This window comes from Hipposideros armiger, unplaced genomic scaffold, assembly GCF_001890085.2.
Source record: "Hipposideros armiger isolate ML-2016 unplaced genomic scaffold, ASM189008v1 scaffold_656, whole genome shotgun sequence".
Lineage (NCBI taxonomy): Eukaryota > Metazoa > Chordata > Mammalia > Chiroptera > Hipposideridae > Hipposideros > Hipposideros armiger.
Genome location: NW_017732006.1, coordinates 256,929 through 283,792, shown reverse-complemented (window position 1 = coordinate 283,792; position 26,864 = coordinate 256,929). Strand labels below are relative to the sequence as shown.

The 26,864-nt window shown below is 42.2% G+C and overlaps 1 protein-coding gene across 2 annotated transcripts in view; it reads left to right on the top strand.

Moving 5' to 3' along the window:
* The window catches only part of USP13 (ubiquitin specific peptidase 13), a 107,686-nt gene that overhangs the window by 65,984 nt on the left and 14,838 nt on the right, over positions 1 to 26,864 (top strand). For both annotated transcript variants that reach the window (XM_019626087.1, XM_019626088.1), the window contains exons 11-19: positions 2,676 to 2,801; positions 3,896 to 4,049; positions 6,045 to 6,219; positions 10,526 to 10,614; positions 12,980 to 13,102; positions 14,475 to 14,501; positions 17,527 to 17,670; positions 19,489 to 19,655; positions 21,175 to 21,328. In XM_019626087.1, coding sequence (XP_019481632.1) covers positions 2,676 to 2,801; positions 3,896 to 4,049; positions 6,045 to 6,219; positions 10,526 to 10,614; positions 12,980 to 13,102; positions 14,475 to 14,501; positions 17,527 to 17,670; positions 19,489 to 19,655; positions 21,175 to 21,328 — 1,159 coding nt within the window. The remainder of the gene's footprint in view (positions 1 to 2,675; positions 2,802 to 3,895; positions 4,050 to 6,044; positions 6,220 to 10,525; positions 10,615 to 12,979; positions 13,103 to 14,474; positions 14,502 to 17,526; positions 17,671 to 19,488; positions 19,656 to 21,174; positions 21,329 to 26,864) is intronic.

Here is a 26,864-nt window from a genome sequence, read left to right as displayed (position 1 = left end):
TCTCTTTGCCTCAGTCTCCTAATCTGTCTAGTGGAGAAAATAATATTAATCACCTCATAAGATTGGGTGAGTTAAGCAAGATTCACATATAAAGTGCTCAGAACTATGCCTGAACCTAGCAAGTATTCTTCCCAGTACCCAGAATGGTGTCTGACGTATTATAGCACTCAGTAAATTTCTGTTGAATGAATGAATGAATGTTGGCCATTATGCACAAAGATAAGGATTGTTTTTGCATGCTTGTGTTGGCTGATACTATGTAGATATACATTAGCATTGTGAGTGAAGAAAATTACAATTTTTAGGAGGTGTATATACAGGTAGTAAAATTAGCTATCAGGTATGAATTGGTCTTTACCTACCTAGCCCTGGAAGCACACCTGAAGCCAAGTATGTGTGTGTTAGCTGGGCATTTATGTACAAGCTCCAAGTCCTCAGATGCCCGAATGCTGCCACCTTGGGGACTTCTCCTCTAAGAGCTGCTAGCTCTGTTTCAGATCCTCTGCAGTGTTCTTTTACATTTGTTATAGGTCTCTGTGTGGTCACTCATCTCCCCCATTGTCTGTCAGCTCTCAGAGGGCAGAATCCCTAGTAGTGCTCTGCAGGAAGTAGGTGGTCAGTCAGTACTGGAGGACTAGATCAGATATGTTTTCAGCATGACAGGAAAATTCACCTGAGTTTTATTAGAAACACTGCTTAGAACATGTGCATTGGAGAGATTTTATATGTAGAGCCGCCCCTTGGCTGCGGGGAGGTGGCTTTGGGAGTTTTTCCATCACCTGTTGCACCTGACTGCATGATTGTGCACACCTGTTCTGGTCTCCAGACCCTAGGCGTTGACCTGAATGTCCAGGAGACATGGCCTCCGCTGTCCAGATTGCAAGCAGGCCAAGGAGATGGGCCAGAAGCAGGCTGAAAGTGAAAGGAAGTAGTGGCTATTTTGTGCTCTGTGCCAGCGATGGCCCAGAGAGCGAGTTCTCTGGACTTCAGAGAAAGGGAACATGGCTTGGAAGCTGAGCATGCTGAGGTTTTGTGAAAAAGCGGGTGGAACAGCAGCCACACATTTGCAGATAGCACGAGTTACTCCTTTTGCTTGATTGGCAAGGTGAGGTTTGTCTCACTGAAACCTACTGTGTGCTACAGCTGCCACTGTGTTTTTGCTGCAGAGAGCCTGGGCTGAATCAACCTGGAGTTCGTTCTGGCTCTGCTCTTTGTTAGCTGCGTGATAATCTGGTCTCGGAAGACCTATCTGGCGCTTCTCTGCCAGTCACAGTTTCCCTAGCTATAAAATGGGGACAGGGTTGGTACCTTCTTCGTAGGGTTTTTGTGAATATTAAATGCGGTGACATTTGGCACCTTATTAGGTGGGCTGAACTTGGAGGGGACTCAGGAAACAGCGTTGTCGTGAGCCCACCCCGTCCTCAGAGGCCATGTGGACGCTCCCCACTCTGCCGCTTTAGAGCATCTTAGGCCGATCGCTCAGATTTCCTGTGTTTTCATGCATGTTACCAGCGTTAGGAAGTTCACCTTAATGCCAGTTTTAAGCTTCTCCCCCTACCAAGCTCAGGAGTCTTGGAAACCAGCAGCAATGCAGCGGGGCCAGCATCGGCACCCTCTGTAATCTTTTTGCCCTTACTTCACCTCTTTGCCTCCTTCCACCCTCTCTGTCCCCTCCAGAGTCAAGATCAAGGGATGGGGAGATTAGAGACGCCGCGGAGCCTCTCACTGAGCTAGTGTGTGTGGCTCCCTCTTGGCTGCCATGTGTCTTCTGTCATGGCCGGCCTTTTGGTGGGGGCACAGTAGTGGGTTTTTCAGAGATGCCCTTCCACCCACTGGTTTCCTCAGGGACCTCCACGAGGACCCTTCCTGATGACCCGGTAACCCCCCACCCTGGCCCCTGCCCCGAGACTCCCTGGCTGGCTGACCTCCCATCATCCTATGCAGTGTCCTTTCTGGAGGGGCCTGGCTGCCTTCTGAGCTATGCTTTTAGCCCCTGGGGAAAGTTCATGTGTCCTTGTCCTGCCAAAGATGCCCCACCCACTCTTCCCACTCTGCCATCCTAGCAGCTGCAGCCCGCCTCCTTCCAGGTCTCCAGGCGAGGGGCACACGCCCAGGAATGCCCTGTGCTCTGCCCCCAGAAAGCACCCAAGGCAGGCTCGGGAGCGGCCTGCAGTGGGGACCGGGGGCACGCAGTGCCATGTCCTTTATTTGCGAGTCCCCCAGTATTTACCAGGGGTTTTCTCATACTCTCTCATGGGGAGGGAAGGGAGGTGCTGTGGAGCTTGCCTCTCCGTTAGCTTTCTTCAGAGGACGTCGCCTCCCTAGTGCATCTCTAGCCTGCCCTGACATAGGCCGTAATGGACCAGCGTGGCCACTGCATAGCAAGTCCTGTGAGGATGGGCCTAGTGTCTCTCTTTAGAAAGTGGATTTTTAGTTTCAAGTCTTTGGCGTTGAGTCAACAGGAAAAGTCCCATCCTGTTCTGACATCAGGTTCAGAGTGCAGGGTCTGGTACATACGAAACCTCCAACGCATGCCGGCATTATTATTTACCTTCTGTGGGCTTCCATTCTCTCATCTGAAAATCAGGGCTGATGGTAGTCCTCACCCTGCTTGCCACTCAGTGCTGTTAATGTGTGTGAAAGTATGGTGAGTTGATTTTATTTTTATATTTTAGCCTCAACAGAATGGGATCTCTCCACGCATGTTTAAGGCCTTTGTAAGCAAAAGTCATCCGGAGTTCTCCTCCAATAGACAGCAGGATGCCCAGGAGTTTTTCTTACACTTGGTGAATCTAGTAGAGGTGAGTCAGTCAGTCTTCAAAAATACTCAGGAGGGCTGTAAGGAGTGTGCCCAGCCCCCACGTGCAGTTCACGCTGGCATGACCACAATGCCCCCACCCCTTCCCTAAATCTCTCACTGTCCAAACGTGATCAGACGTGGCTGCCTCTTTGAGGCTTCTCTGCTCAGCTCACCTGGTGTCATCAATCCTCGTGGCCTGTTTTCTAGGCACTCGTGTCGCCCTGCCCTCCTTTTAACTTGTGTGTGTTATGGGAGTGCTTGTCAGTTCCTTCAGTCACTGTACTTTTCTTTCTTTCTGTTTTTCTTTTGGTGGCAAAGCTTCTTGAGAGCCCCATGTGGTATTTGGTGTCTGCCTGCCACCACTCTGAGATGGTCGCACTGCTCACAGCAGAGCTGAATCACATTAAATGCTCTGGTTTTTAAAAGTTGCCGAGAATTCATAATTAAAGGCTTTTTCCCCCCTCTTAAAAAACTACTTTTTTTTCCCTGATTACAAATGTGTTCTTTGTGGAAAATACAGAAAGGCACAAAGGAGAAGATAAAAATCATCCCTAATAGCAGCCCCTACAAACAACCAGTGTTAACATTTTGGTGTCTGACCAACCTGTTCTTTTCCAGGTGCATTTATTAATTCCCTACGTTCTGTTTCTAAGCAATGTTTTCCACTTCACCTGCTGTGAACATTTTGCCATGTCATTACATACTTGAATGCAGCATGATTTCTTTTTTAGTTGTGAATAATTTATCCAAATGCATTAATATAATCATGTTATCCATTGCTTTAATTTTTCCAGGGCAATCCTTTCTCTTTAGTTTCACCTCCTCATCCCCTTTCTTCTAATTCCATCTAGGTCAGTCCCTCTCCCATGGCTTCTAATGGCTGCATAATATTAATTGCACCAATCCCCCATTCTAGGAGTTTAGATAAATACCGTTGTTTTGCTTTTAAAGTACTCTGGTGAAATAGCATGCCCAGAGGGAATATTTTATAACACCAGGTCTTTGCATCAGAGTTATATTTGATGTAATTTTTCTAATTTTTATTTATGGGTTAATATTCATAAATTCACGAACCTGATGTAATCCAACCTTCAGAGGAACCGCATTGGCTCAGAAAACCCCAGTGATGTTTTTCGGTTTTTGGTGGAAGAACGCATTCAGTGCTGTCAGACCCGAAAAGTCCGCTACACGGAGAGGGTGGATTACCTGATGCAGTTACCTGTCGCCATGGAGGCAGCAACCAACAAAGGTACAGGCTCCAAAGTGGGACATTCGCAGTGTGCTTCTTCATATGTGAAAACCCTTGAAGCAGAGATCATACGGTTCAGTCACTGCACAGTTCTATTAGGAGTAGAACCAGCCCAGATGGTGTCTGGTTTGCATGTCTCTTTTCATCCTTTCTTCAGTCCCCGTGTGATTTTCTTTTGAGAACAATCAGATGCCTCACAGATTTTTGTGGAAGGGGTATGGATGGAACCTATTTTAGAGCCTATAAATTTGACCAACTAGTTGGCTTGGAGTCAGCTTAATTTTAGGGAAAATATTTGTAATTGCACATGTGGAAAATTCTGTAATATTATCAGTCATTAGTTGTGCTATAAAGTCTGGGGAAATGATCAGAACTGCATTTTTTGATGTGAGACATTCAAGCAGAGGTCTCTTAACAAAACCCAGCTTTGGCATCCGAGTATTTCCAGTGCCTCTTGCAGGAGATGAAGTGTGACAGGGCTCTTGATAGGCTCGAGGCTCATAGAGGGGTCTCTGGACTTTGGAGGCAGGAAGAAGGCCGAGATGCTGCCACCAGGTTGGGGTCTGAGGGGGAGGTTCCTGCAGTCGGTCTAGTCTGGCTCTTCCCAGGCAGAACAGATAAATGATATTACCTAGAATTAACATTTTAGAAGCAGAAAAAGGCAAAATATTTGCTAGGTTGCTTTTCTCCTGTGAACAGGTCATTTCTGTCAAGTTCAACAGTCCCCTGGGTGCCCTTTTCCCTTTTATTTTTTTGGGGGTGGTGGTGGCAGTCACTTGATTGTGCGAATTGGAAAGTGGTGATGATGATGAATTTAAAGTGAAGTGATTTCCATTTTCTATAAGCTCATGCTGCTTTTGACCAGTTTTTAAAATTCTTACCCTTCGTACAAAGTAGAAATGAGGGTGAGCGCCTGTGGTTTGTTTCCTGTTTAGAGTTAGGCTTAATTGCTTTCTCTTGCCAGCCTTGGGGACACTGACTCACCTGTTCCGCTCAGTTTTATGATCCTGTCTAACTCGCTGTTTATAATTTGTGAGTGGGAACTATTTTGTTCAGAGAGGAGATTGATAACTTAGTCTCTAGATATTGATCATTGGGAACACCAAATGCTAGCATCCCAGGTATAAGTACATCATACACTGATGGTGGATGGGGGAATGAATTTTAAAAGTGTAGTCTAAGAAAACACATAAGTGAATACATGTGCCTAAAGACTGAATCAGGAGCGAGTTTTTTTTTTTTAAATACAGAAGGAGTTCCCAGAAAAACCCACTCAAAATCTATATAAAATCTTACAGGTAGTTTCCAGGAGCAGATTTGTTGACTTGTGGGAAGTTCACGGCGTGCTCACTTCTTTTCCCGTTGGTGTTTTATCATTTGAGCAGGCTAGTGTAGAAAGGCCTTCTAGGTGGGTTGCTCTGAAATCTGAGGTATGGGTAACCTCAACCCGAAGTTTTCTCATCAGAGTCAGTTAGTATCACACGCTGTGTGCCGGGGATAACTGCAGTCCTTAACCTTCCTCCTGCTCCTCGGCCTACCCCCTCCATGGCCTCTAACCATCATGAAGGGCCCAGGAAGAGGTGAGCCCTCAGGTCTCTTTCAGTGTGAAACTCCTGGTGTGAAGACTGATTGGAGGGCGATGTGTGGGTAAACCAGCCTTGACCTCTGGACAAATGAGAAACCAGGTTCATGCATCAGTTACATCACACATGTGGTCTGAACTCACACCTGGGCCAGCGTTCACAGTTCCCTCCCGTCAGTCTCAAAGGGGAAGAGGCAAAAGAAATATGAATGGCTTGATGCAGCCTGTCAGTGCCACTCCAAAGACACCCCAAGAATATCTTTTCTGTAGGCTCCTCTGGATCGGTGAAGGGCAGCAAGTAAGCAACCCTGTCCCAGCCCACAGGCCTTTGGGGAAGATTGTCCAAAGGAGATGTTTTTCATTTCAAGGAGATAAGACCGATTGCAAAGTCTTTCATTTGGTCTTTTACCCAGATGAACTGATCGCCTATGAACTAACAAGAAGGGAAGCAGAAGCCAACCGAAGACCCCTTCCCGAGCTGGTTCGTGCTAAGATACCGTTTAGTGCCTGCCTTCAGGCCTTTTCTGAACCAGAAAACGTTGATGATTTCTGGAGCAGTGCGCTACAGGCAAAGTCTGCAGGCGTGAAGTAAGTGTGTGTGTCTGTGTCTGTGTGTGGTGTGTGTGTGTGTGTGTACGGACGAGTGCATGTGTGTGTTCTTGTGTGGTGGAAGTGGGGTGAGGATGGGGCCTTGAGAGGCAGGAACTGGGGAAGAGGTGGCAGAGTATTGTGTGCATCTGCTCACGCTTGTTCATGTGTGGCGAGATGGGATTATGATTCACACAACCCTAGATGTCTTAGACCCCACTTGTGTGAGACCTACACAATAAAACAGGCTTATAATCTATATTCTGTACAAGGGAGGGAATAATTTTTGTTTTGCATTGTTTTGTTTTTTTTGAAAAGCTAGGTTGTGGTTTATCCTCTATTAGGAATTTCGTTTTTTATTGTTTTTTTTTTTTGCCCAGAGGGTGTAGCCGAGAACCACCCCCACCTCCCACCACCACGGCAGGAGTGATATTAATGAAGATTTGGCTTAGAACGTGGTTGACTGTGCTTCTACCTGGAGGCCGGGGGTCTCAGGGCCTCTCAAAGTGGACAGAAGGGCTCCTGAGTATGTTCAAATGAGCTGCTCAGGACTTAGGCAGGGGGTGTTCTGTTTCCACATTGTCAGCCTTGTTATTAGGTACATAAAAAGATTCCTTTTCTCCTTTGTCACCTTACTTAATTTTATACAGTCAATTCCTTGCCAACACTTTATATAACTGGAAAAAGAGTACTCATAGTGGCATAAAATGAGGGGAGGTTTGAAAGTTTGACTCTTGCGATTTCACTACTTTTAGATATTCTTTGGCCATTTTTCTTCTAGGCTAAGATTGAGCTCTAGTCAGTGTAAAATGGAGTGAAAGATGGAAGAGCTCCTGCTGTTTTTATCTCAACTTCAAGTAGCAGTAAAACCTAATCACTTATTCTCTGTGACAGCCATAATGCAGGATTTCTGTTTATTTCAGACGATCTATTTCATATGTTAACAATGGGAAAACAGAAAGAATTTATTTCAAAGGCTCAAAACAAGCCATATTTTCTTAAAATAGTGTTTTAAAAAAGATTCTTCATATCTCAATGAGGATTAATAGTAGTTTATTCATTTATCAGTTGTCCATTTTGGGGTAAGTTTTCATCCTAGAACGTCTCAGTTTTGTGTGTTTGTGTGTGTATGCTGTGGGTATGTATATGTATGTGTGTGTGTATGTGTATGTGCGTGTTCTTGCAGATGACAGTTGGTGAGTTGGCATGTTCTGTTAAACATGTGAGATTCACTTCATTGTAACTTGGAGACATCTTTGGGCAGTTAGAAATCTCCACACTATATTAGTGGTAGAAACAATTTCTTTAATTAGTCCCCCCTCAGCTTTATTGAGATATAATTGACATATAACATTGTGGAAGCTTAAGGTGTACAACATGTTGATGTGAATTTTTTTTTTTATGTTAAGTATTGACAATACACTGAAGATTCCACTTTTTTTTTTAAAGATTTTTTTTTATTGGGGAATTGGGGGGATGGGAACAGTGCTGGGGAATTGGGGGAAGGGGAACAGACAAGTTGTTGTCGTTTTGTTCTTCAGTTTAGTTGTGGAGGACGTTGTTTCACTGGCCCAAGTTGGCACCATTATTGCGCTCTTCCTGGGTGAGGCAGATCAGTCGCCGGCTTCTGGATGGCTGCTCACTGCGGCTGTTGGCCGCTCACACTGGCTGCTGGCTACATACGGTAGCCCATGGCAACCCACTGCCACAGGGGCTGCAGCCTACGCCATCGCCGGTGACTTATGGCAGCCCAGCTCCAGGTTGAGCTGTTGTTCAGCATCTTAGCTGTAGAGGGCAGTGTCACTGGCCCTCATATGTGGGATCCGAACCGGGGCCCTCTGGCGTCCCAAGCCAGTTCTTAACCATCGCGCCACTCGGCCGGCCCTGAAGATTCCTCATTTATCCTTTTCTCTTTGCCCTTTAATTCTGATTCTGTGTGGGAGGTGGAAGTGATCCAGGGACCTGGCCGCCTAGAGAGCCCGCAGGATCTGCGTGAGCTGCAGGCTGCTCTTCATTTGCCTGTCCACTTGGCCACCCCTTTTCTGCTCTTTAGAACAGTGGGTTTCAGCCTTAGAAGAACAGGGTGTGACATTCTCTCGGGGCTGTAGGAAGGAGCCTTCTGATCACTCAGAAAAGGCCCACCTTTAACATGGAGGTGGGAAACATTAGTTTTCTGCAGAGACGGAGTCTCTCACCCCTGGGGTAGTGGTCGGGAGATCTGGATTCTTCTCGCATGTCCACTTTCCAGCTTATGTTCTGTCCCGAGGGAAGTCACCACCCAATGTCCTTCTTTACCTGTAGTGGAGGAATGATGCTTGCAGACCTGGTTTTCTCTTCAATGTTGCAAATATTTAGTTGTAGGCAACGAGTCTAGACTAGACTCCCCGAGGCGGGTCTTTTTCTCTAATTCTTAACAGTAGATATTAAACGTAACTGCTTTCTGGCACTTTTGAATTGGTAGTTAGCCATAAGAAAGTGTTCAATTATCCCCTCTCCTCCCACCCTGCTCCAGCTGTGAGTTCCCTCCACTGCCTCCCAGCCCATAGTATCACCTGCCAGCTGACACCTCACCTAGATACTGACCATAGAGCAACTGCAAGAGTCTCGGGGCTCCTGAGCCACCATTTTGGAAGCCATTAATCTACTGATGACTTTTGGTTGATTTCACTGTTATATATTTTCCAGATTTTAAGCTTAATGTAAGAGGAAGAGGTCAGAGAAGAGGCATTTTTACTAAGTTGAAAATATCAGATGGAGTTTGCTGGGTTTGGTGAAATTGAGGACTTGGTTGTATTTAAGTAAGAATGATGTTTATTACTGCTTCTCAGGAGGTAGGAAAACTTAATCAGAGATAATATATAAGTTCTGGAGAGTGAGCCAGGATCATAATAGATCAGTTCCTGAGAAGAGTTAAGCTCCTGTTTTTCTGATGAGCTCCGTTATGTTATTGCCTATACCCTTCTGCCATCATCATGACAGATGCGGAGGGGTAAGTGACTTGCCTGGGGCAAAATACAGGTCAGTGACAGACCGAATCAGTGCGCAGGGCCTCATGGGTTCTAGCTGTTTCGTGGCCACATAATAATGCTACATTCTAGTGTGCCGAGCAGTTCCACATCATTTCATGAACATTGCACAGCCCTGGGTGGTAGATATTATTAATAAATCCATTCTGTAGATATGAACATGGAACCTCAGGGAGGGTCAGTGATTTACCTAGATTTGGAGTGAATTAAGTACATCTCCAAGAGCCAAATTCCTGTCAAAATTTTTACTCTGAACAGAGCTCAGTGCCTGTACTGGGACTTCTCTTCTGCACTAGGGGGCAGCAATGCATTTGTTTTCTGGATTCTGGGAGGATGCGTTTCAAGTAGAAGGCAGTGACTGAGATTTGGAAAGTGGAGTTTGTGCGTCGGGGTTCTATAATCTTTTATATTAAAAGGTATCTGTAAGACCTGCCTACAGCTAATTTTCTTCTTTATGTATACCCACCACACCCACATTGACACTCAAATAGGAATGGTTGTTATAACCAAGATGGTACACGTGGAGAGAATGAGCTGGAACCAGAGCATGAATTTGTTGTGCAAGTTGAATAGTCTGTGCATAAAATTGTCAGACTCAAGTCCAGGCAATTCACCTTTCTGAAAGTTTGCAGGGAAACTCGAGACATTGACCATATGTATTAATTTTAAAATTTAAGGCACAGATTTAGATATTTTAGATACCCATAATATATATATACCGCTAGGATCCATGTGATGAGGTGTTAGGTAACTGGTATTTAAATGCAGCCCTGGCATTTCAAATAGTCAACCTCAACCAAAGTCCCATAAAAACCCTCTTTACGCCAACTCTGTGCTGTAACATGGTGGGAGCAGAGATGTGAGGATTGCTCGGAGAGCTTTTTCAAACCCCACATATAAACACATAATGCATGTTTGCCCATACACACCTACAAATTCCAGCAAGGATTTTAGGGAAAAAAACTAACGTTAATGGTTGAAAAGTGCTTTTCTGAAATATAACATGCCACAGCAAAGTAAAAGTAATAATTTTTCAATGGGCCCAAAATCATTATCAAGGGACAGTATTCTCCTATGTTAAACATCCTTTTCTTATGAAAAGGCCAGAATGGATGAGGAGTAGGTGAGTGTGTGTCTGCTTATGTCTGCGTGTTCCTCCTCTTCAGTCCAGCACTGGAACTGCCAGGTATGCCTCAGACAAAGCTTGTGATGCTTCATGAATTGTATTCATAATTCCTATTGCCTTGTTTCATTGATATAATCCCCCTTGTGTTTCCCAGAACATCTCGCTTTGCCTCATTCCCTGAGTACTTGGTAGTACAGATAAAGAAGTTCACTTTTGGTCTCGACTGGGTTCCCAAAAAATTTGGTAGGTATCTTTGGCATGCTTTTGCTTAAAACATCAAATTTAGCTATTGAAAAATCACGGCGTGTGAAAGAGCTCATGTAGTTGGTTGCCAGCAACAGTTCCCTTTCATTCTTTTTCCATTATTCCTACCTTTCTCTTTTGAATCAGAGTATATGGCAAGCACTGATGATAAAATTGCCACATGCTAACCCACCCCTCTAATAATGGGGTCTGGAGTGAGTGGATTGTAAGAGTGAAGACAAGACCCTCACATTATCAAATAAACAATGCTGCTTCCCAAACATTAACGCGCATACAGATGACTTGGGATCTTGGTGAAATGCAGGGGCTTGTTCCGCAGGTCTGGGGTGGGGCTTGGGATTCTTTATTTCTAACAGGCTCCCAGGTGCTGCTGGTGCTGCTGGTCCAAGACCACAGTTGGAGGTGCAAGTTGAACATACACTCTCCTCTTAGCACCTCTCCTCTGCTTCACAGCAGGCAGGTGTGACCAATGACATCCTCTCAAATCATACACATCTTATAAATAATAAAATAAGCATAGTCAGTTGCATTACACAGTCAAAAAAGGGATGTGACTGGCTTAACTGAGCTTTCTTCTTGCTACTTTTAAAGGCCCTTGACCATTGTTAGGGGTTAATTTTCCAGACAGGGCATAAGAGCATTTTTCCCACCATCGTGATCTAATATCAAGGGTGTTTGATTAGCCTGTCCTCAGTGGCGTAGAAGGATGTACAGTTTTACCCTCTGCGGTTTCTCAAGCAAGCCCCTCAGACTGTTTGTGCCAGTCTTTTAATGTTTTTATGTTTTTGAGCACTTAAAAAAACAAGTACTCAAGTTTTACACTGGTTCCTTCAGCACTCATCTGCTCATCTGAAGGGGATAGGAAACAACAATTGAAAAATCGGCTGGAGTGATTTCCCAGAAGCCTCCGGCTCTACCAGTTTACACAGCACTTGTTTGCCCTGTGACATGATGCTGGGCTGTGGCTGATTCTGGAGCAGATCTTTGCTCTTCTTGGCGGAATAATTTTGTGCAGGGAGGAGGGTAGATGGCAGAAGCCTCATCATTCAGCCTTTCCTCCATGGACCTGAGGCGCACCTGGGAGAAAACTGGCTGCTTCCAAGGGCTTTGAACTGCTTTGGAAACTGTTTTCTTGTTTTTCTTTGCCCCTGGAATTCCTGTAAAGGAACAGAAATTCAGATGAGATGTGATAGACTTGCCGAATTTAAAAGAGTCCCAAACTTTTCTTTAATGAACCTGAATTTTTCTGTTGAGGAATATTTGTATTGATGTTGTGGGTGATGTGTTTGCTTTTGCTGTCCCCTGAGGTTTGAATTTTTTTTTAAACTAAGCTTTTTCGTTGAGTGGTTGTTTTAAAATAGGATTTCTGTACCTGGCATCGTGACTGGTTTTGGGGTTAGTATTTTCGGGTTCTGTTTACTAGCCCAAGAGACATACCCTACACTGACATTTGAACCCATTAATTATTATTACTATATCTGAATATATGCAATACTAAATATCAATAGGATATTAGACTGATAAATTTATATTTGAGTAAGTCAACACAGTAACAACTGAACTGAGAAGTTAAAAAAAATGTACCCCAAGACTAATACATTTGAGATGCGAGTGATTTCTTTACACTTCATTCTTTATTTATTACTTTAGCTAAATCACATTACTCATCATGATGTGAGAAAGGGCACAGACTACGGGTTGCAAACTCAAATACCTAACAAGGACCAGGTGATAATGTGAATTACCTGTGATAGGGCTGAGTGTAAGAAACATGTAGCTAGCTTTCTTGGCCTTTCTTGGGTATTCCACTTTGGATAAAGACAGGGATTAGAAAAACATTTTCTGTCCTAAGAATCAGAATAGCAGACATATGATGCCCAGGTTCTCAGGGACAATAGGAAACAGTGGGGTCTGTGACAGACCATCACAGAGGGCACACGTATGAGACTATGCTGTAGCCTTCTGTTTTTCAAAATAAGCTGGAAATCTGGACTTCTAAAGTAAGTCTTCTGATTTAAAAATTGGAATCTGTTGCTAACATTTTAAAACCATCAAACAGAGAGTGTCTGGGCTACAGATGGTCTGTGGGCTGCCAGTTTGCGACCTCTGGCTTCTCCCATTTGCTCTTGTTCACTGTAGAATCCTGCCACCCTCTGTAATTGCCCCCAGTTCTCCAGATCAGTCTTGCTAAGTCTGCTGGTCCTGTGATTACTCCAGGGAACTGAAAAGCCACCCCCTTAGGTCTGCCTAGACACATGCATGTAGAGTTAGATGTGTTGGTTTTAGGAGATGAATGTGGGATTTTGGAGAATCCAGTGAATGTGTGACCTCTCTCATTTTGCAGATGTTTCTGTGGACATGCCAGATCTTCTGGATATCAACCATCTCCGAGCCAGGGGGTTACAGCCAGGAGAGGAGGAACTTCCGGACATCAGCCCCCCCATAGTCATTCCTGATGACTCTAAAGGTATCATCTTCTTGCAGGAGGACGATCTCTTCCGCCCCCACCACTCTGCTCTGCGGGAAAAGTCACTTTGCTCCCACCGCTCTGCTGTCCCTGGGCTGTCTTCCTGTGTTGTAACCCACCTTAGTCCCACGGCAGTGAGGCCTGGCTGCAACATAAACTTAAAATAGATGTGGAGCGAGGCACAGACCCATCCCAAGTAGTTGACACGGGCTTGTGGAAATCACTGGCAATAGAGGCAGCCGGTTTCCAGAAAGTTTTCAGGTTATGTTGCCTCTGAGATCGCCTTCTCTCCTCTGTCTGCTCCCCCAATGGGCCTGGAAGGCAGAGAAAGAGTGCATTTTCAGTAGGCTTGTAGTCCAGGGGGGCTGTGTCATTCTCAGGAGAACCTTCAGACAACCAGAAGTAGAAATTCAACAGGGAATGTTGGTTTAAAAAATCTTGCCCATGTCTCACCTCCCTAGCTTCATCACTGCTTCATAGCAAGGGAGCGGTTTGAGTTTTTCTTTCGCTCTGTGAATGCTAAATTGGTCATTGTTTAGAATACTTAAATTTTTAGGGAAAAGGACACATATAAAATAGTTGCCTCACATTTGTGGTTCTAAGGGCAGTGTCAAAATATCTTGGTATCATTATTAGCCCAATTAGTCGGATGAAATCAGCTTCATTCTGACTTTGCTTGCTTACGTGTTTACTGTTCACCTTCCTAAGGAGTTAATTAGGTGAAATCACTAATAGTGATGGAGCACTCTGGGCCCCTCTACCAAAAGTATTCCATCAGTCGAGCAATGACTGTTATTGGTGACTTAGTTTAAGTGCACAGAAGGGTAAGGAGAACCCAGCAGGAGCAAGATAGGCACCAGATAGGCACCTTTGTTACCTTATTCTCCAATGCTAAGTCAGATGTTAAAGCACACAGTGTGGGGAGCAGAGAAGAGACCTGTACGTGGGGAATTCTGGGTATTAAAGGGGTTTAAGGAAGAAGAGATCAGTGTGAGCATCAGGGAAATACCAGATGGCTTATTAGCACTGTTCCTGCTTTCTCTGAGGCTCACAGTAGCATCCTTGGTTTGTGACTATACAGAGTTCTTAGAAATACAGGGAGAGAAATGATTTAGTTCGTGGAGATGATACTCAGAGCATCATGTTTTATATCTGCTCTAAATGCCTGAAACCTGGTATCTTCCCTCCTTACTAAAATGACTGTGTCGTGCAGGCTGGGGTGGCCTCTGTAGGGGCATTGAGAGGTTGACAACATTGTGGGGTCCCTAGGACTGACAGCGTTAGGGCATGCCCTGCATTGATTCTTTTTTCTTTCTCTAAAACGCTTTACTATGGTTTGATCTCATTTTCTGCCCTTTCCCTTGATTTCCAGATCGCCTGATGAACCAGCTGATAGACCGTATGTATCTTTTGAAAATGTTCCCAGTGCTCTACAATTGTTTTTGGTCTAACACATTTACCTGTGGGGGTTCTTTTCTGTATGTGTGCATATGCAGCTTTGCCACAGTGGAAATGGTTCTTTGTCTGCAAGTTGAGTGAGCAGCAAATGTAAACCAGTGGCATGGTGATTAAGTGGCCCTGTAGCTCAGGACAGTGACCGACCCTAAGCATGAGAGCCACCCAGCCCTGGGTTAGAAGTTCGGCTCTGCCATTTATGACTGTATAACCTAGAATAACTTCCTTAACTTCCCTGAGCTTGAGTTTTCTCATGAGTGAATGGGGGCTAACGATGCCGTTTCTTCCCTCTGGCCACATGAACAGGCCTCTTTCGGTAGTGATGGCGCAGTGGCCAGTTATTTTGTATAGTCTTGACGCTGGACAGATAATGAAGACACACAACTTCATTATGGTAGCGATGGTGGTATTATTGGTTGGTATTATTGGTGGTATAATGGTGGTAGTATTAATTAATACTCTCAAATTATTAGTTTCATTGGGTTTGTGTTAATTTTGTAGCCTTTTAGTTCTTAATCCTATGGGAGTTGATACTCCTTGGTTTTCTAAAAAGAACATTAAAACAGAAACTATTTATAGCAAATGTTCAGATATTAATTAGGAGGAGAAGGGAGTGTTTAACACTAAGTGCTCTAAATACTTTTGTCTGCAAAGCCTTTCTGGACATGAACTATTGTTAGCTTAGAAGGTCAAGAGTTTTACACTGCAAATGATTGATCATGTGGCTTAGACCTTCACCTTTCCTTTCTTGAATCAATTCTGATTTGCTGATTTCTAGAAGAAGCTGTTAGGATCAGTGAGGATCTTGGGAAAACCATTGCCTCTGTGAATAATCTCATTGTAATAACAACAGTGGCTGTCAATACTTTTGAATGGTTACCACGAGTCACATTGCATTTATTATTCCATAAATTCTTTCAGATGTATGTAATGTTACTATTACAAAGTTCAGATTCTCGTTTCATTATTGTAGTAAGAAGAGCAGGACAGGTGACCTTTTACAGAGGATAAAACTGAGACCCAGGAACATTCAGAGACCCAAGAGCTGGGACCAGAACCAGGGCTAGGACGAGTGTGCTTTTCGTGCCACTCGACCTTTCCTGGACTGTGAGAGGTTTGCTGGCTGCTCCTGATCCTCCAGAGAGCTGGCTGCAGGATCTTACCCCAGGGGAGGTGATGGGTGGTGGAACTTACCAGCCAGAGGAGTTTGTCTCTGACCGTAGCACTCAGCCATTTCCCAGTGTTAATGGTCTGGGCATTGATTTCCTATTAGATCTAAGCTTGCTGTCTTATCGGCAATTACCTGCTACTTAACAGGAGAAAATGGAATTATCTGGGGTTAATTTGCCTTTCTCAGATTTTTAAAAGGAATAACTTTGATTATTTTCTTATTATAAAGTAAAGAGATATTTAGAAACTGGATTAGCAATAAAAGTCATCTATGGTTTCATCATCCATCTGTACCCACTATTCATATTTAGTATATATCCTCCTGCTATTCTTTACTTATGCGTGGCTCACTTTATTTTTCACAAAAATGGAATTATACCTTTTCAGTCTCACATGCTGCTGTATATGCTCTTACATACATACATACACTCCTTATTGCACTGCACTTCTTAGACTGCATTCCAGGGAACGTTAGAGTGTAACAAGATGCCGAAAGGTTTTATAGTGTTTTACTGTAGGAGTCTTAAGTACAGGACTTTTGAATCTTCACTATAAAGCACACTGTGACTTGCTAAGGGGAGAATATAGAGAAGGCAGGTTTTAAAAATTTATTTAACCATGGAAACCCCTTGCTTTGCGGTTCAATAATTACATCTCTCCTACGATACGGGGACACCACAGGGCAATTTGGGAATCACTGCTGTCCTACGTCATTGCTTTCTTAAAATTTGACCTTAATAGCATGTTCTGTTATTTTCTTTATAAGAGAGAAGTTTGATAAACACATTTTCAATATAATTTTTGTGGAACAGATGTCTCTGTTTCTCAATCCTTCTATTAATTGCCATCTTTGACTGAATTTTCAGTAGATTAGAGACCTTAGGACATAGAAAACAGAAGGGGTATGTTTTGTGCTCCTGTTTCCCCCCTTTGGTACAATTTGAGAACACCGTGTAGGAGTGTATGTGTATACATATAAGCACATACATGGATATACATATACAAATATATACATACAAACCTATAGGCGTGTGTACACACATACACACATGTGTATGTATACACACTTATAAATTTGTATGCATATATATGTACACGTATATACATATGTGCTTATATGTATACACATATACTCGTATACATACACATATATTTAGGCATACATACACACACATCTCTACCAATATCAATATATTATTATGAAAATAAAAGAAAACAAAACCTTCAGTGTCGAAGCCCAAGTTAGGTTTGTAAAGCTGTCTCTTTTAATATCTTAAACGTACACAATTAAAAAACATGTTTTTCTTCTGCGCTTAACATTTGGGCTCTCCGTTTCTCAGGGTTGATTACTTCCTTTGATTGCTGATAGGTCTAAAAGCCTGCTATCACTTTCTGTGAGATTTAAGGAACAGGATTTCTGGCCTGTAGCTAATGCTTTTCTCTTCAAATTTTAGTCATAGGAGAGGCAGCTGTAAAGGTCTTGAGTATGAACTCAGAGGCTGAAACGTTCTGGAAATATACTAAATCTCCCCATACGAAATTAGACAATTGTTTTTTCAGTGCTTGGATTGTCCAGGTAATTATTATGGTTCCTATTGAGGTCAAAGATGTAGGTCAACTCAAATAGCTTAATCTTTGGCTGGCTTAAAACAAAACCAAACCACATTACACCAGCATCTGCACGCCAAACAACATAGCACTTTATTCAGCTAGCACGTGGATAAGGGCTGAAGAGAAGCTGAGACAAGAAGAAAGAGCGTTTACTTTTTTACACCAGACTGTCCTGTTGTGCTCTGTAGCATCAGACATCGATGAGTCGTCGGTGATGCAGTTGGCTGAGATGGGTTTCCCCCTGGAAGCGTGTCGGAAGGCCGTGTACTTTACTGGAAATATGGGAGCCGAGGTGGCCTTTAACTGGATCATCGTTCACATGGAAGAGCCAGGTAGGTGGTGGGAAGGTGGGGTGGTTGGAGTCTGATGCCGTCTTCAGTGACACTAAGCCTTGATACCTCCATGTCCTCTGGCTGTGTTCCAGAAAATGACTCTGTAGCTCATAATCTCGGTAATGGGGGCCAGGGTTACTCTTTCCTGTAGAGAAAAGGCACAGTGTTTGTCTTTTCTCTCTCTTTTTTAATAACAGCGTTATTGAGACATAATTCACCCTTTAGCGTGTATATAATTCAGTGGCAGAAAGACCACTGGAAAGATGTGGGATATACTTGTAGCTAGGAGATGAGGAGGACTTGGTATAGAAAAATGCGCGTGAAAAATGGGGACTGTTTAGTTAGCTTTCACTTTCATCTACTTTATTCAGATAATTCGTCCATTTAAAATGTACATTTCAATGGTTTTGAGTAAATTTACAGAGTTGTACAACTATCACCACTGTCTAATTTTATAACATTTTTGTCCTCCCAAAAGAAATCCTATACACATTAGCAGTCACTTTCCACCCCCGGTTCTTCCTAGACTCTGACAACCACTAATCTACTTTCTAGCTCTACGGATTTGCCTATTTTGGGCATTTCATATTAATGGAATCATACAATGAGATCTTTTGTGTCTTGTTTATATCACTTAGCATAATGCTTTCAAGGTTCATCTATGTTGTAGCATATATCAGTACTTCCTTCTTATGACTGAATAATATTTTACTGTATGAACACACTACATTTTATTTATCCTTTTATCAATTAATGGACATTTGGGTTGGTTCCACTTTTTGGCTATTATGAATAATGTGGCTATAAATGTACAAATTTTTGTGTGGACATATGTTTTCATTTCTCTTGAGTGGAGTTGCTGTGTCATATGGTAACTCTGTGTTTAACTTTTTGAGGAACTGCCAAATGGTTGTCAACAGTGTCTGCACCATTTTACATTCCACCAGCAATGTATGAGGGTTCCAATTTTTCCATATTCTCACCAACCCTTGTTATTGTTTTTATTATAGCCACTTCAGTGGATGTGAAGTGATATCTCATTGTGGTTTTGATTTGCATTATCCTAATGAATAATGATGTAGAGCATCTTTTCACATTGGTCACTTATATATCTTTGGAGAAATATCTATTCAAATCCTTTGCCTATTTTTAATGAGATTATTTGTCTTTTTATTGTTGAGTTGAAAGTTCTTTTTTAATATTCTGAATACAAGTATCTTAGATACATGATTTGGAAATATTTTCTCCCGTTCTGTGGATTGTCTTTACTTTCTCAATGGTGTTTTTGGGAGCACAAAAGTTTTTAATTTTGATCAAGTTTAATTGATCTATTTTTTCTTTTGTCATTTATGCTTTTGGTGTCGTATCTAAGAAACCATTACCTAACCCAAGGACACAAAGATTTACTTACTCATGTGTTTTCCTCTTCGAGTTTTGTAGTTTTGGCTCTTACATTTAGGTCAATGACCCATTTTGAGTTAATTTTTGTATATGGTGTGAGGTAAGGATCTACCTTTATTCTTTGGCGTGTGACTATGTAATTGAGCACCATTTGTTGAGAAGACTGTCCTCTCCCCATTGAACGGTCTTGGTACCCTTGTTGAAAATCAATTTGGGCATATATATATATATATATATATATATATATGTTTATTTCTGGACTCTCAATTCTATTTGATTGACCTATGTGTTTATCCTTATGCCAGTACTGACTGTCTTGATTATTGCAACTTTGTAGGTATTTTTTACTTCTTAACTCTAAAGTGTTTATTTCAAGACCAAAAAGCAAAAAGGCCTGAGTGTGACAATTTTCCCCAGATTTTGCCGAACCGTTGACCATGCCTGGTTATGGAGGAGCAGCTTCCGCTGGAGCCTCTGTTTTTGGTGCTACTGGGTTGGATAACCAGCCTCCAGAGGAGATTGTTGCTATCATTACCTCCATGGGATTCCATCGAAATCAGGCTGTTCAGGCGCTACGAGCAACGGTAAGACTGTGTGTATGGATACCCTCCTCTTATGGGCGTGGTTTGTATTTCTGCCGGAAGCAACTGAGACTTTCCGAAGTGCTTAGGTCATTTTGGGTCATGTTTGCCTCACTCTATACCCCACCATGGCCCACAGAGATTTATTTGCATACAGTATATATAAAGCTCCAATCAATGATTGAGGGAATCATACAGAGAGCTTAAGAATAGAGATGAGAAAAAAATAGGGAGATAATACTGCTGAGGCAAGATGACCAAATTGAAAGAAACTTCGTATCATTTTAATGTTTACTAGCAGAGGGTCAGAGATTTGACTTGGCGCTTGCTTGTGGCTATACAGCAAAGAGGGATGGGTGAGATTCTGTGCTCTCAATAAGCCAGTTCTTTAGGAGAAATTATGCTTTTCTGATACCAAGATCTTATAGAAATTCCCTCAAAAGTCCATAGAGAAGACTGAATAGCTGCTTGGAAATCTCTGCTTCTATTTCTCTCTGCAGAGAGAGGAGATTCTTTCAGTATCCATGAACTTTCTGATATTGTTGCGAGATAAGGGACCATGAAACTAGAGCATAGATAGAAGTCTTCCTTTTGCAGTGCAGATATCTATTTAATATTGAGGGAAAGTACTTTTTTTTTTTTTAACCCATCCTTCCTTTGAGTGGTTGTCTGCTACTGACTCCTTCTTGCCTATCCTGACTGGCTGCCTGCTGGGGTGCATTGCTGAGGTCATGGGAGCTCTCGACTGGCTCATGGGAATGTGGCTGAAACAATCTGTTTCCATTTAAAATGCTTGAAATACCTCAACCAGTGTTTGTTTCACTCAGGACACTTGCTTATACTCCACTTAGTTTACTTCCCTGGCTGTTTTATTGGAGATTCTATGTCTGAACAAATTCTTTACCCTGCTAGTGATATCACAAACGGGGAGATGGAAATGTTTTTCTGGTCAATTGGTTTGAACTGCATGGAGTTCAGCTTAAAATAATTTAACTAACCAGTGTTGTCATCATTAATCATTGCATTAATCTTGCCTCTACTGCAGTTAAACCATTCTGCCAACATTTGGGGAGATGAGGCACTAATACGGTACTAACATTTGTACCCCTCTGCCTTGCAATGTTATCTGCAGAAAATAAAGTTGGCAGAGAATGTAGCATGTGCAATTACTGTGGCCTTAAAAAGGGCTGCACTCAAACAAATGTCATACTCTTTGGCATTCTGTACCCCATCATTATCATTATCAGCCTACAGAAATGCTGAGCTAACACTGATATGGGCTTTGGAATGCTGATCTGCTGCTCAGAACTGTTTTCCAGGGAATCTCATTACAGACCTCGATTGGGAGACTTGCAAAATGCCAAGTGCACTTTCTATGCAGAGTCAGACCTTCTTACTCAGAGGCACTTAGGACTAATGAATTCAGGCCTCCTGTCCTGGCAGCTTGACATCCTGGTTCAAATGGTCAGGATATAATGAGTCCTGGGGACTGCATATATTGTAAAATATTTTGTTTTATTAGGATAGTAACCTGGAAAGAGCACTGGATTGGATCTTTAGCCACCCTGAGTTTGAGGAGGACAGTGACTTTGTGATTGAGATGGAGAATAACGCCAATGCAAACATTATTTCTGAGGCCAAGCCTGAAGGGCCTAGAGTCAAGGATGGATCTGGAAGTAAGTTCTTGCCTGAGGGGTTGTCTGAGCCATTGTGACTACACTGGGCCCATGCCCTCCCTTCCCACCGTTCATAGTACAGCCTTTGCCGTCATTCAAAAGTTATAATAGCACTGATCCCATCTTTTCATAAATGGTGCAATTCGCGACTTTGCATGGCCACAGTGATCTGACAAAGTCTGGGACAAACTCAGAGTCATGTCTTCCGGTAGTGTGTGTGCTCGTTTAGCGCCAGCTTTGACTTTTATCTGTCCTTGGAGATAAAATTTTTTCACGGACCACAGAAGTTTTTGTCCAAAAGAGAACATTTATTTTTGTGGTGGCATCTTTTGAGCGGTTGAAGAGCAGTTTAATGCCCTTGACTCTGTCACTGCCCATACCAACTGCTGATAATTTTCTGAAGGGCTGTCAGTATTGCAGGAAGAGGTGCCATAGGCCAATGCTCTACCTTTTCTGTAAGCCGACATTTATATATGTCACTACATGCCAGGCACTGGTTTAAGCACTTTGCATAGAAAGTTATTTACTCATCAGGACACCCATATTACAAGTGAGAAAACAGGGGCACAGAAAGATTAGGCACCTTGCCTGACTGAGGTCACACAGCTCTTAAGAGGTGGAGCCAAAATTCAAACCCAGAATCCATGTTCTTCATCACTGTGATACCTGTTTCTTGAATTGTCATTGCCTACAGAATAATGTTCAGGCCCTTTAGCCTGGCATTCATCCCTTCTTCCAGTCAGATGTCAGCCTGCCTTGTCTCTCTGTGTCATTTCTTCTGCACCCCTCGCCCCCGCCCCCCACCTCCACCCCCCACCTATGTCCCAGATGCCTGGTATTGAAGCCACAGCCTCAGCCCACTCAGTTGTCATTGACATTCTTCTTGCTACTTCCAGGTGTTTGCTCAGGTTAATCCTTAATTGTGAAAAGCCCTTCACGCCCATCGCTGCACAGTAAAATCCTTACCGTGATTCAGAACTTGGCCCAGATGCTGTTTCTCTGGACGGCTCTGCCAGGTCCTTCCTTGTCATAATCAGTCCATCCTTACCTCATATGCTAGTAATGATTAGACCAATATTAGCAGTACTTCCATTTGTGCTGTCTTTAATCCTCACAGTAACCCTAGAGGCAGAATTTACAGATGAAGAAACTGAGGTAAAGAAGGTTGATTGCCAAGGTCACATAGCTAGTGATGGGTAGAGCCTGAATTCCAACCCAGGCCTGTGCTGGGAGCCACCATAACATAGTGTTTCTTCTTCTGTTATTAGAGGTATCAGATTTATCTTGCGATAAAATTATTTATGTAAATATTTGTGTCTCTGGTTTAACTGGAAGCCTGTGGAGGACAGAGGCCATTTTACTTTTATAAATTTCATAATGTCCAGCACATAGAAAGTACCAAGTAAAAACTAATTGGATATATTTAAATTTACATTAGCAGCATTTGTTCCTATATTCATACAGCTGTAGCTCTACTCATTGATGGTCTTATCAGACCTAATATGTATATATTGACCTAGCTCTAGAGAGAGAAGGTGGGAGGGAAACTTGCTTCTTTTTTTATATAAAATAGGAATTTCTTCACTAAAATGGTCTTATTCCATCTAGGTAAGAAAAGGATGAGGCATAGTTATCCCAAATTCCATACTTATCTAAAGGGTCTCGTATTACTTTTCACAAATCAATGGCTTGCCTAAAACATTAAAAGCTGTAAGGAACAAATTACTCAGTAATTCATGCGCAGGATTTAATATGTGTTACATGTCCATTGGTTCTCTGCTTTCTTGACTTTCTGTAATGGGCTTTTCTTTGGGGATGGTGAGTTCTTCTCACAGAAGGAATAATCCACAAGATGGAGCCATTGTAAAGCTGCCAAGATATTTGGCTGCAGAGGGAGGGAGATTCTGGTCATTAGGGTTTTCTGTTTTCTGATGGAGCTTGGAGGGTATCGACCACTTTCTGAAAGATGGTCATTAATGATATGGAACAGCTACATCATCTTTTTGGACTTACTGAACCCAGAGTGATCTGCAGATATTCCTGGCACTACTGGCTTTTGAGTTGCATCCTTGAATAGGATGTCATGATAATGCTTTCAAACACCCTTTAATTTAAGGCACTGTGGGCCAAACTCTGTGGCCTTACTCCTCTTTGTCCCCAAAGTTAGGGTACTTATGGGTGAGGGTGGGGAAAGAGATGGTGACTCACTATGAGAAATCATGTACAGGATGTTCAGACTCTAAGGGCAGCAGCAGATGAACATTTTAATTATGAAAAACTAAAAAACATAAACCTCCCTAATTCAACAAATGCATTTTGTGTCTGATTTTATAGAACAGATGTTTTTAAAGTAACCTTTCCAGCACTTTGCATGGCCCATGGGATGTGATCAGCCAGTGGATGATTGAGTGAAGAATTAGGTGAATGCCAGAGGTCACAGGAATATATATATCTTTTTTTCTGCCTCCACTAAGTGCCATATGGAGGAACTGGCATTGTACTGTTTTGTGTTACATTGCATACGTCACAGGAAAGGACAAAGATGATTTCTTGCACTTTGTTGTATTAGCACCTGAACACACATGTGGAGTCGCTTCTCCCTTCTTCTAAAAAAAATTAACATTTATATTGTTTATTTTTCTTATAATTAAAAGGACATATAATAATTTTAGCAACTTGAGAAAATATAGATATATGAAAAGAGGAAAATAAAGACTCAACAATCCTATTACAGTCATAACCACTATTAATGTTTTGTGTATATTCTGTAGACTTTTCTATGCAAATATATAAAAATGAATATAAATGTGTATATTTATAAAACATATAACATTTTATTCTATATGTTATTTTATAACCTGCTTTCCCCGTAACTGTGGTTATACATATATGTAAGTCTAGATCATTGAACATATATTAATATTCCATTGTGTAAGTGTACCATAATTTATATACCTAATTTTAGGCCAACTAGTTATTTAAATAAAAAATGATTATAGAAAGAGTTTCAAATAATGGAGTTATTTGCACATTCAGAAGATGACAGCAGCGATTTTTAAAAATTCTTAAAGGATAATGCAGTTCACAGAAGTACAACAAATGCCTCTTTTAATCGCTATCCAGGTAATAAACATTTGTTCACATGTTAGTTTTTTTCCCTTTCTTACTTCTCTATTAAAAATAATGCTGTGATGAAAATTCTTGGGCCCTCATTTGATTATTTCCTTAGGGTAAGTTTCTAGAAGTGAAGCTTTTGAGTCAAAACTGCATATTTTTGAGGTTTTAATACAGATTATTATCTTACCCCTAGAAATGCAGCACTGGTGCCTCTCCTGTTCCCCATCTCTCCCAACAGTGCTGTCGGGCTGAGCACGCTTCATGTGTTTTCATATTTTTATTGCCTAGTTGTTTTTCTTCTTGTGTTAATTGCTTCCTTATTTCCTTTGGCCCATTTTCCTGTTTTTATTGAGGTTTTCAGCATTAAAAAAATATTTTTTTTTATTGATGTGTGTGAGTTTCACGAATTGTCTATTAGTGTGGGAATACCTGGCAGCTTTACAATATTGAGTTTTTCTGACCAGAAACATGTTATCCTTTTCCTTTGATTCATGTTTGCCTCCTGCAAAGCTGTATGGTTTTCTTTATAAACACCCTGTGCATTTCTGGTTTAGTCACTTTCCAGAAGTATATTTTCTGTGTTACTTATGAATACATTTTTTCCCCCATTTTATTTTCTAAATTGTTACTGCTGAATTTTGAAAAGTTCCTGATCTTGTAATTGACCATTCTGCAGGGATTTGATTAGAGTTATGTTAAATTGATAGGTTAACTTGGGGAGATGTGTATTCTCTATAGGTAGGTTGTTTATTTTCCCGAGACGTTGCTTTTTATCTTTTTTTTTTTTTGGTTGGTGAATCGGTTGAGACATTTGACATGAGGGTGGTATTGAAGACAATTTAAAGGTAAGGTTAATTGCTATTTAGGAGCAAAGTGGAGAGCCCAAACAGACAGACAAACCAACCAAATAAAACCAACAACCTTAATTTTCAGGATTTTGCTGTAAGTGGCAGGAGAGCTGAGTCAAACTTATCTAAGCAGAAAAGGAAGTATGGTATCCTAAAAGCTGGAAAGACCCAGGGAGATTTGACTCCAGGCATGCCCTTGACTGCTGGACTCAAACACTTTGACCTGGAAGCACCCCTTGGCTCTGCTTCCTTTGGGTTAGTTCCAGTTTCAGACAGGCTCTCCCCGATGCCACAAATGGCCTTCAGTGCCTCCTTTGGCCATATTTTTCCAGGTTAAAATCCACCAGAAAGAATCTTGTCCCAGAGTTCTCAGCAAAACGCCTGAGAATCTGAGACTCCGGCATGTGCCCGTCCTTCCCCTGGTTACGGGCCCCATGCATGGAGCCTGAGGGTGGAGACACCTTTCTTCCTAGCTCAGGCACTGGTTCACACTTGAACCAATGGTCCTGGATCAGCAGAATCAGCAGAACCTGTGAATTTGTTAGAAATGTGAATTCTTGGGCCCCACTCAGACCTACTGAATTAGGACCTCTGGGGGCAGTCATAGCCATCTGTGTTTTAGCAGGCCTTTCAAGTGGTTCTAATGCAGTTTTAAATTTGAGGACCACACCTTAAAAGCAAGATTAGGTTCCTGTTGTCTTAAGAAGGAGGGAGTGGCTACTAGGACATGACTAAACCAGGTTAACACTAAAAATAATGACAAGTTTGGTGTTTGGTTGGGAAAAAAGTGATTATTACAAGGACAGGGATTAAAGAAGCACTTGTATCAGATTCGTCCTTTATGGAACATGTTCATTAAAAATCACTATTGCCATCTTTTTGCATGAGGAAGTCAAGTCATTGCATGAAATTCTTTTATTTAAATGTTATCTCATTTGCTTAAAAAGGTGAGTGCTACTAACACTTGATGAAATAGTAGCTGGTCTTTATCAACCGCACCTCTCTACTCCTTAAGCAGAGTATTCGAATGAGGAGATAGATGGTGGCTCCCACCAAGGCAAGTGGCTTTTAGTGTTCGAACCAGTTTGGAATTCAGGTCTGTCTGAGTTTGAAGCCTGTGCACTTCCTCCTTTATCCCCTACTGAGTCATCTTATTTCAGATTTTCTATGTTGGAATGGAGGCAGGAAGCTATTTTTCAGAAGGCTCTATTTATCGTCCTTTTAGGGCCAGCACATACCTCTCTGTTGCGTTTTTTAAAATTCCAAAAAAAGTAGGAAATCAGGCCTTCAGTCTGACCTTTCTGGTCTTCTGCTGTTTGCAAAACCATTTCTGTTTCTATGTTGCACTTAATGACAGTTTAATTTTTTTAAAAAAAGAACGCACTGATTGCCAGTGTAATTACAATGTGATTAGGCTGTGATTACTTAAAGCCTGCCCTGGCTCTGGCCCCTTCAGCCTCGTCCCGGGAGTGGTTCAGACATCTTCTGCCGCAGCTGCGATTTTCCAGCAGGGAGTGCAGAGAGGCATTTCGTTTACATAATGGTGGGGCTCCCAATGTGCGGGGCTCCCC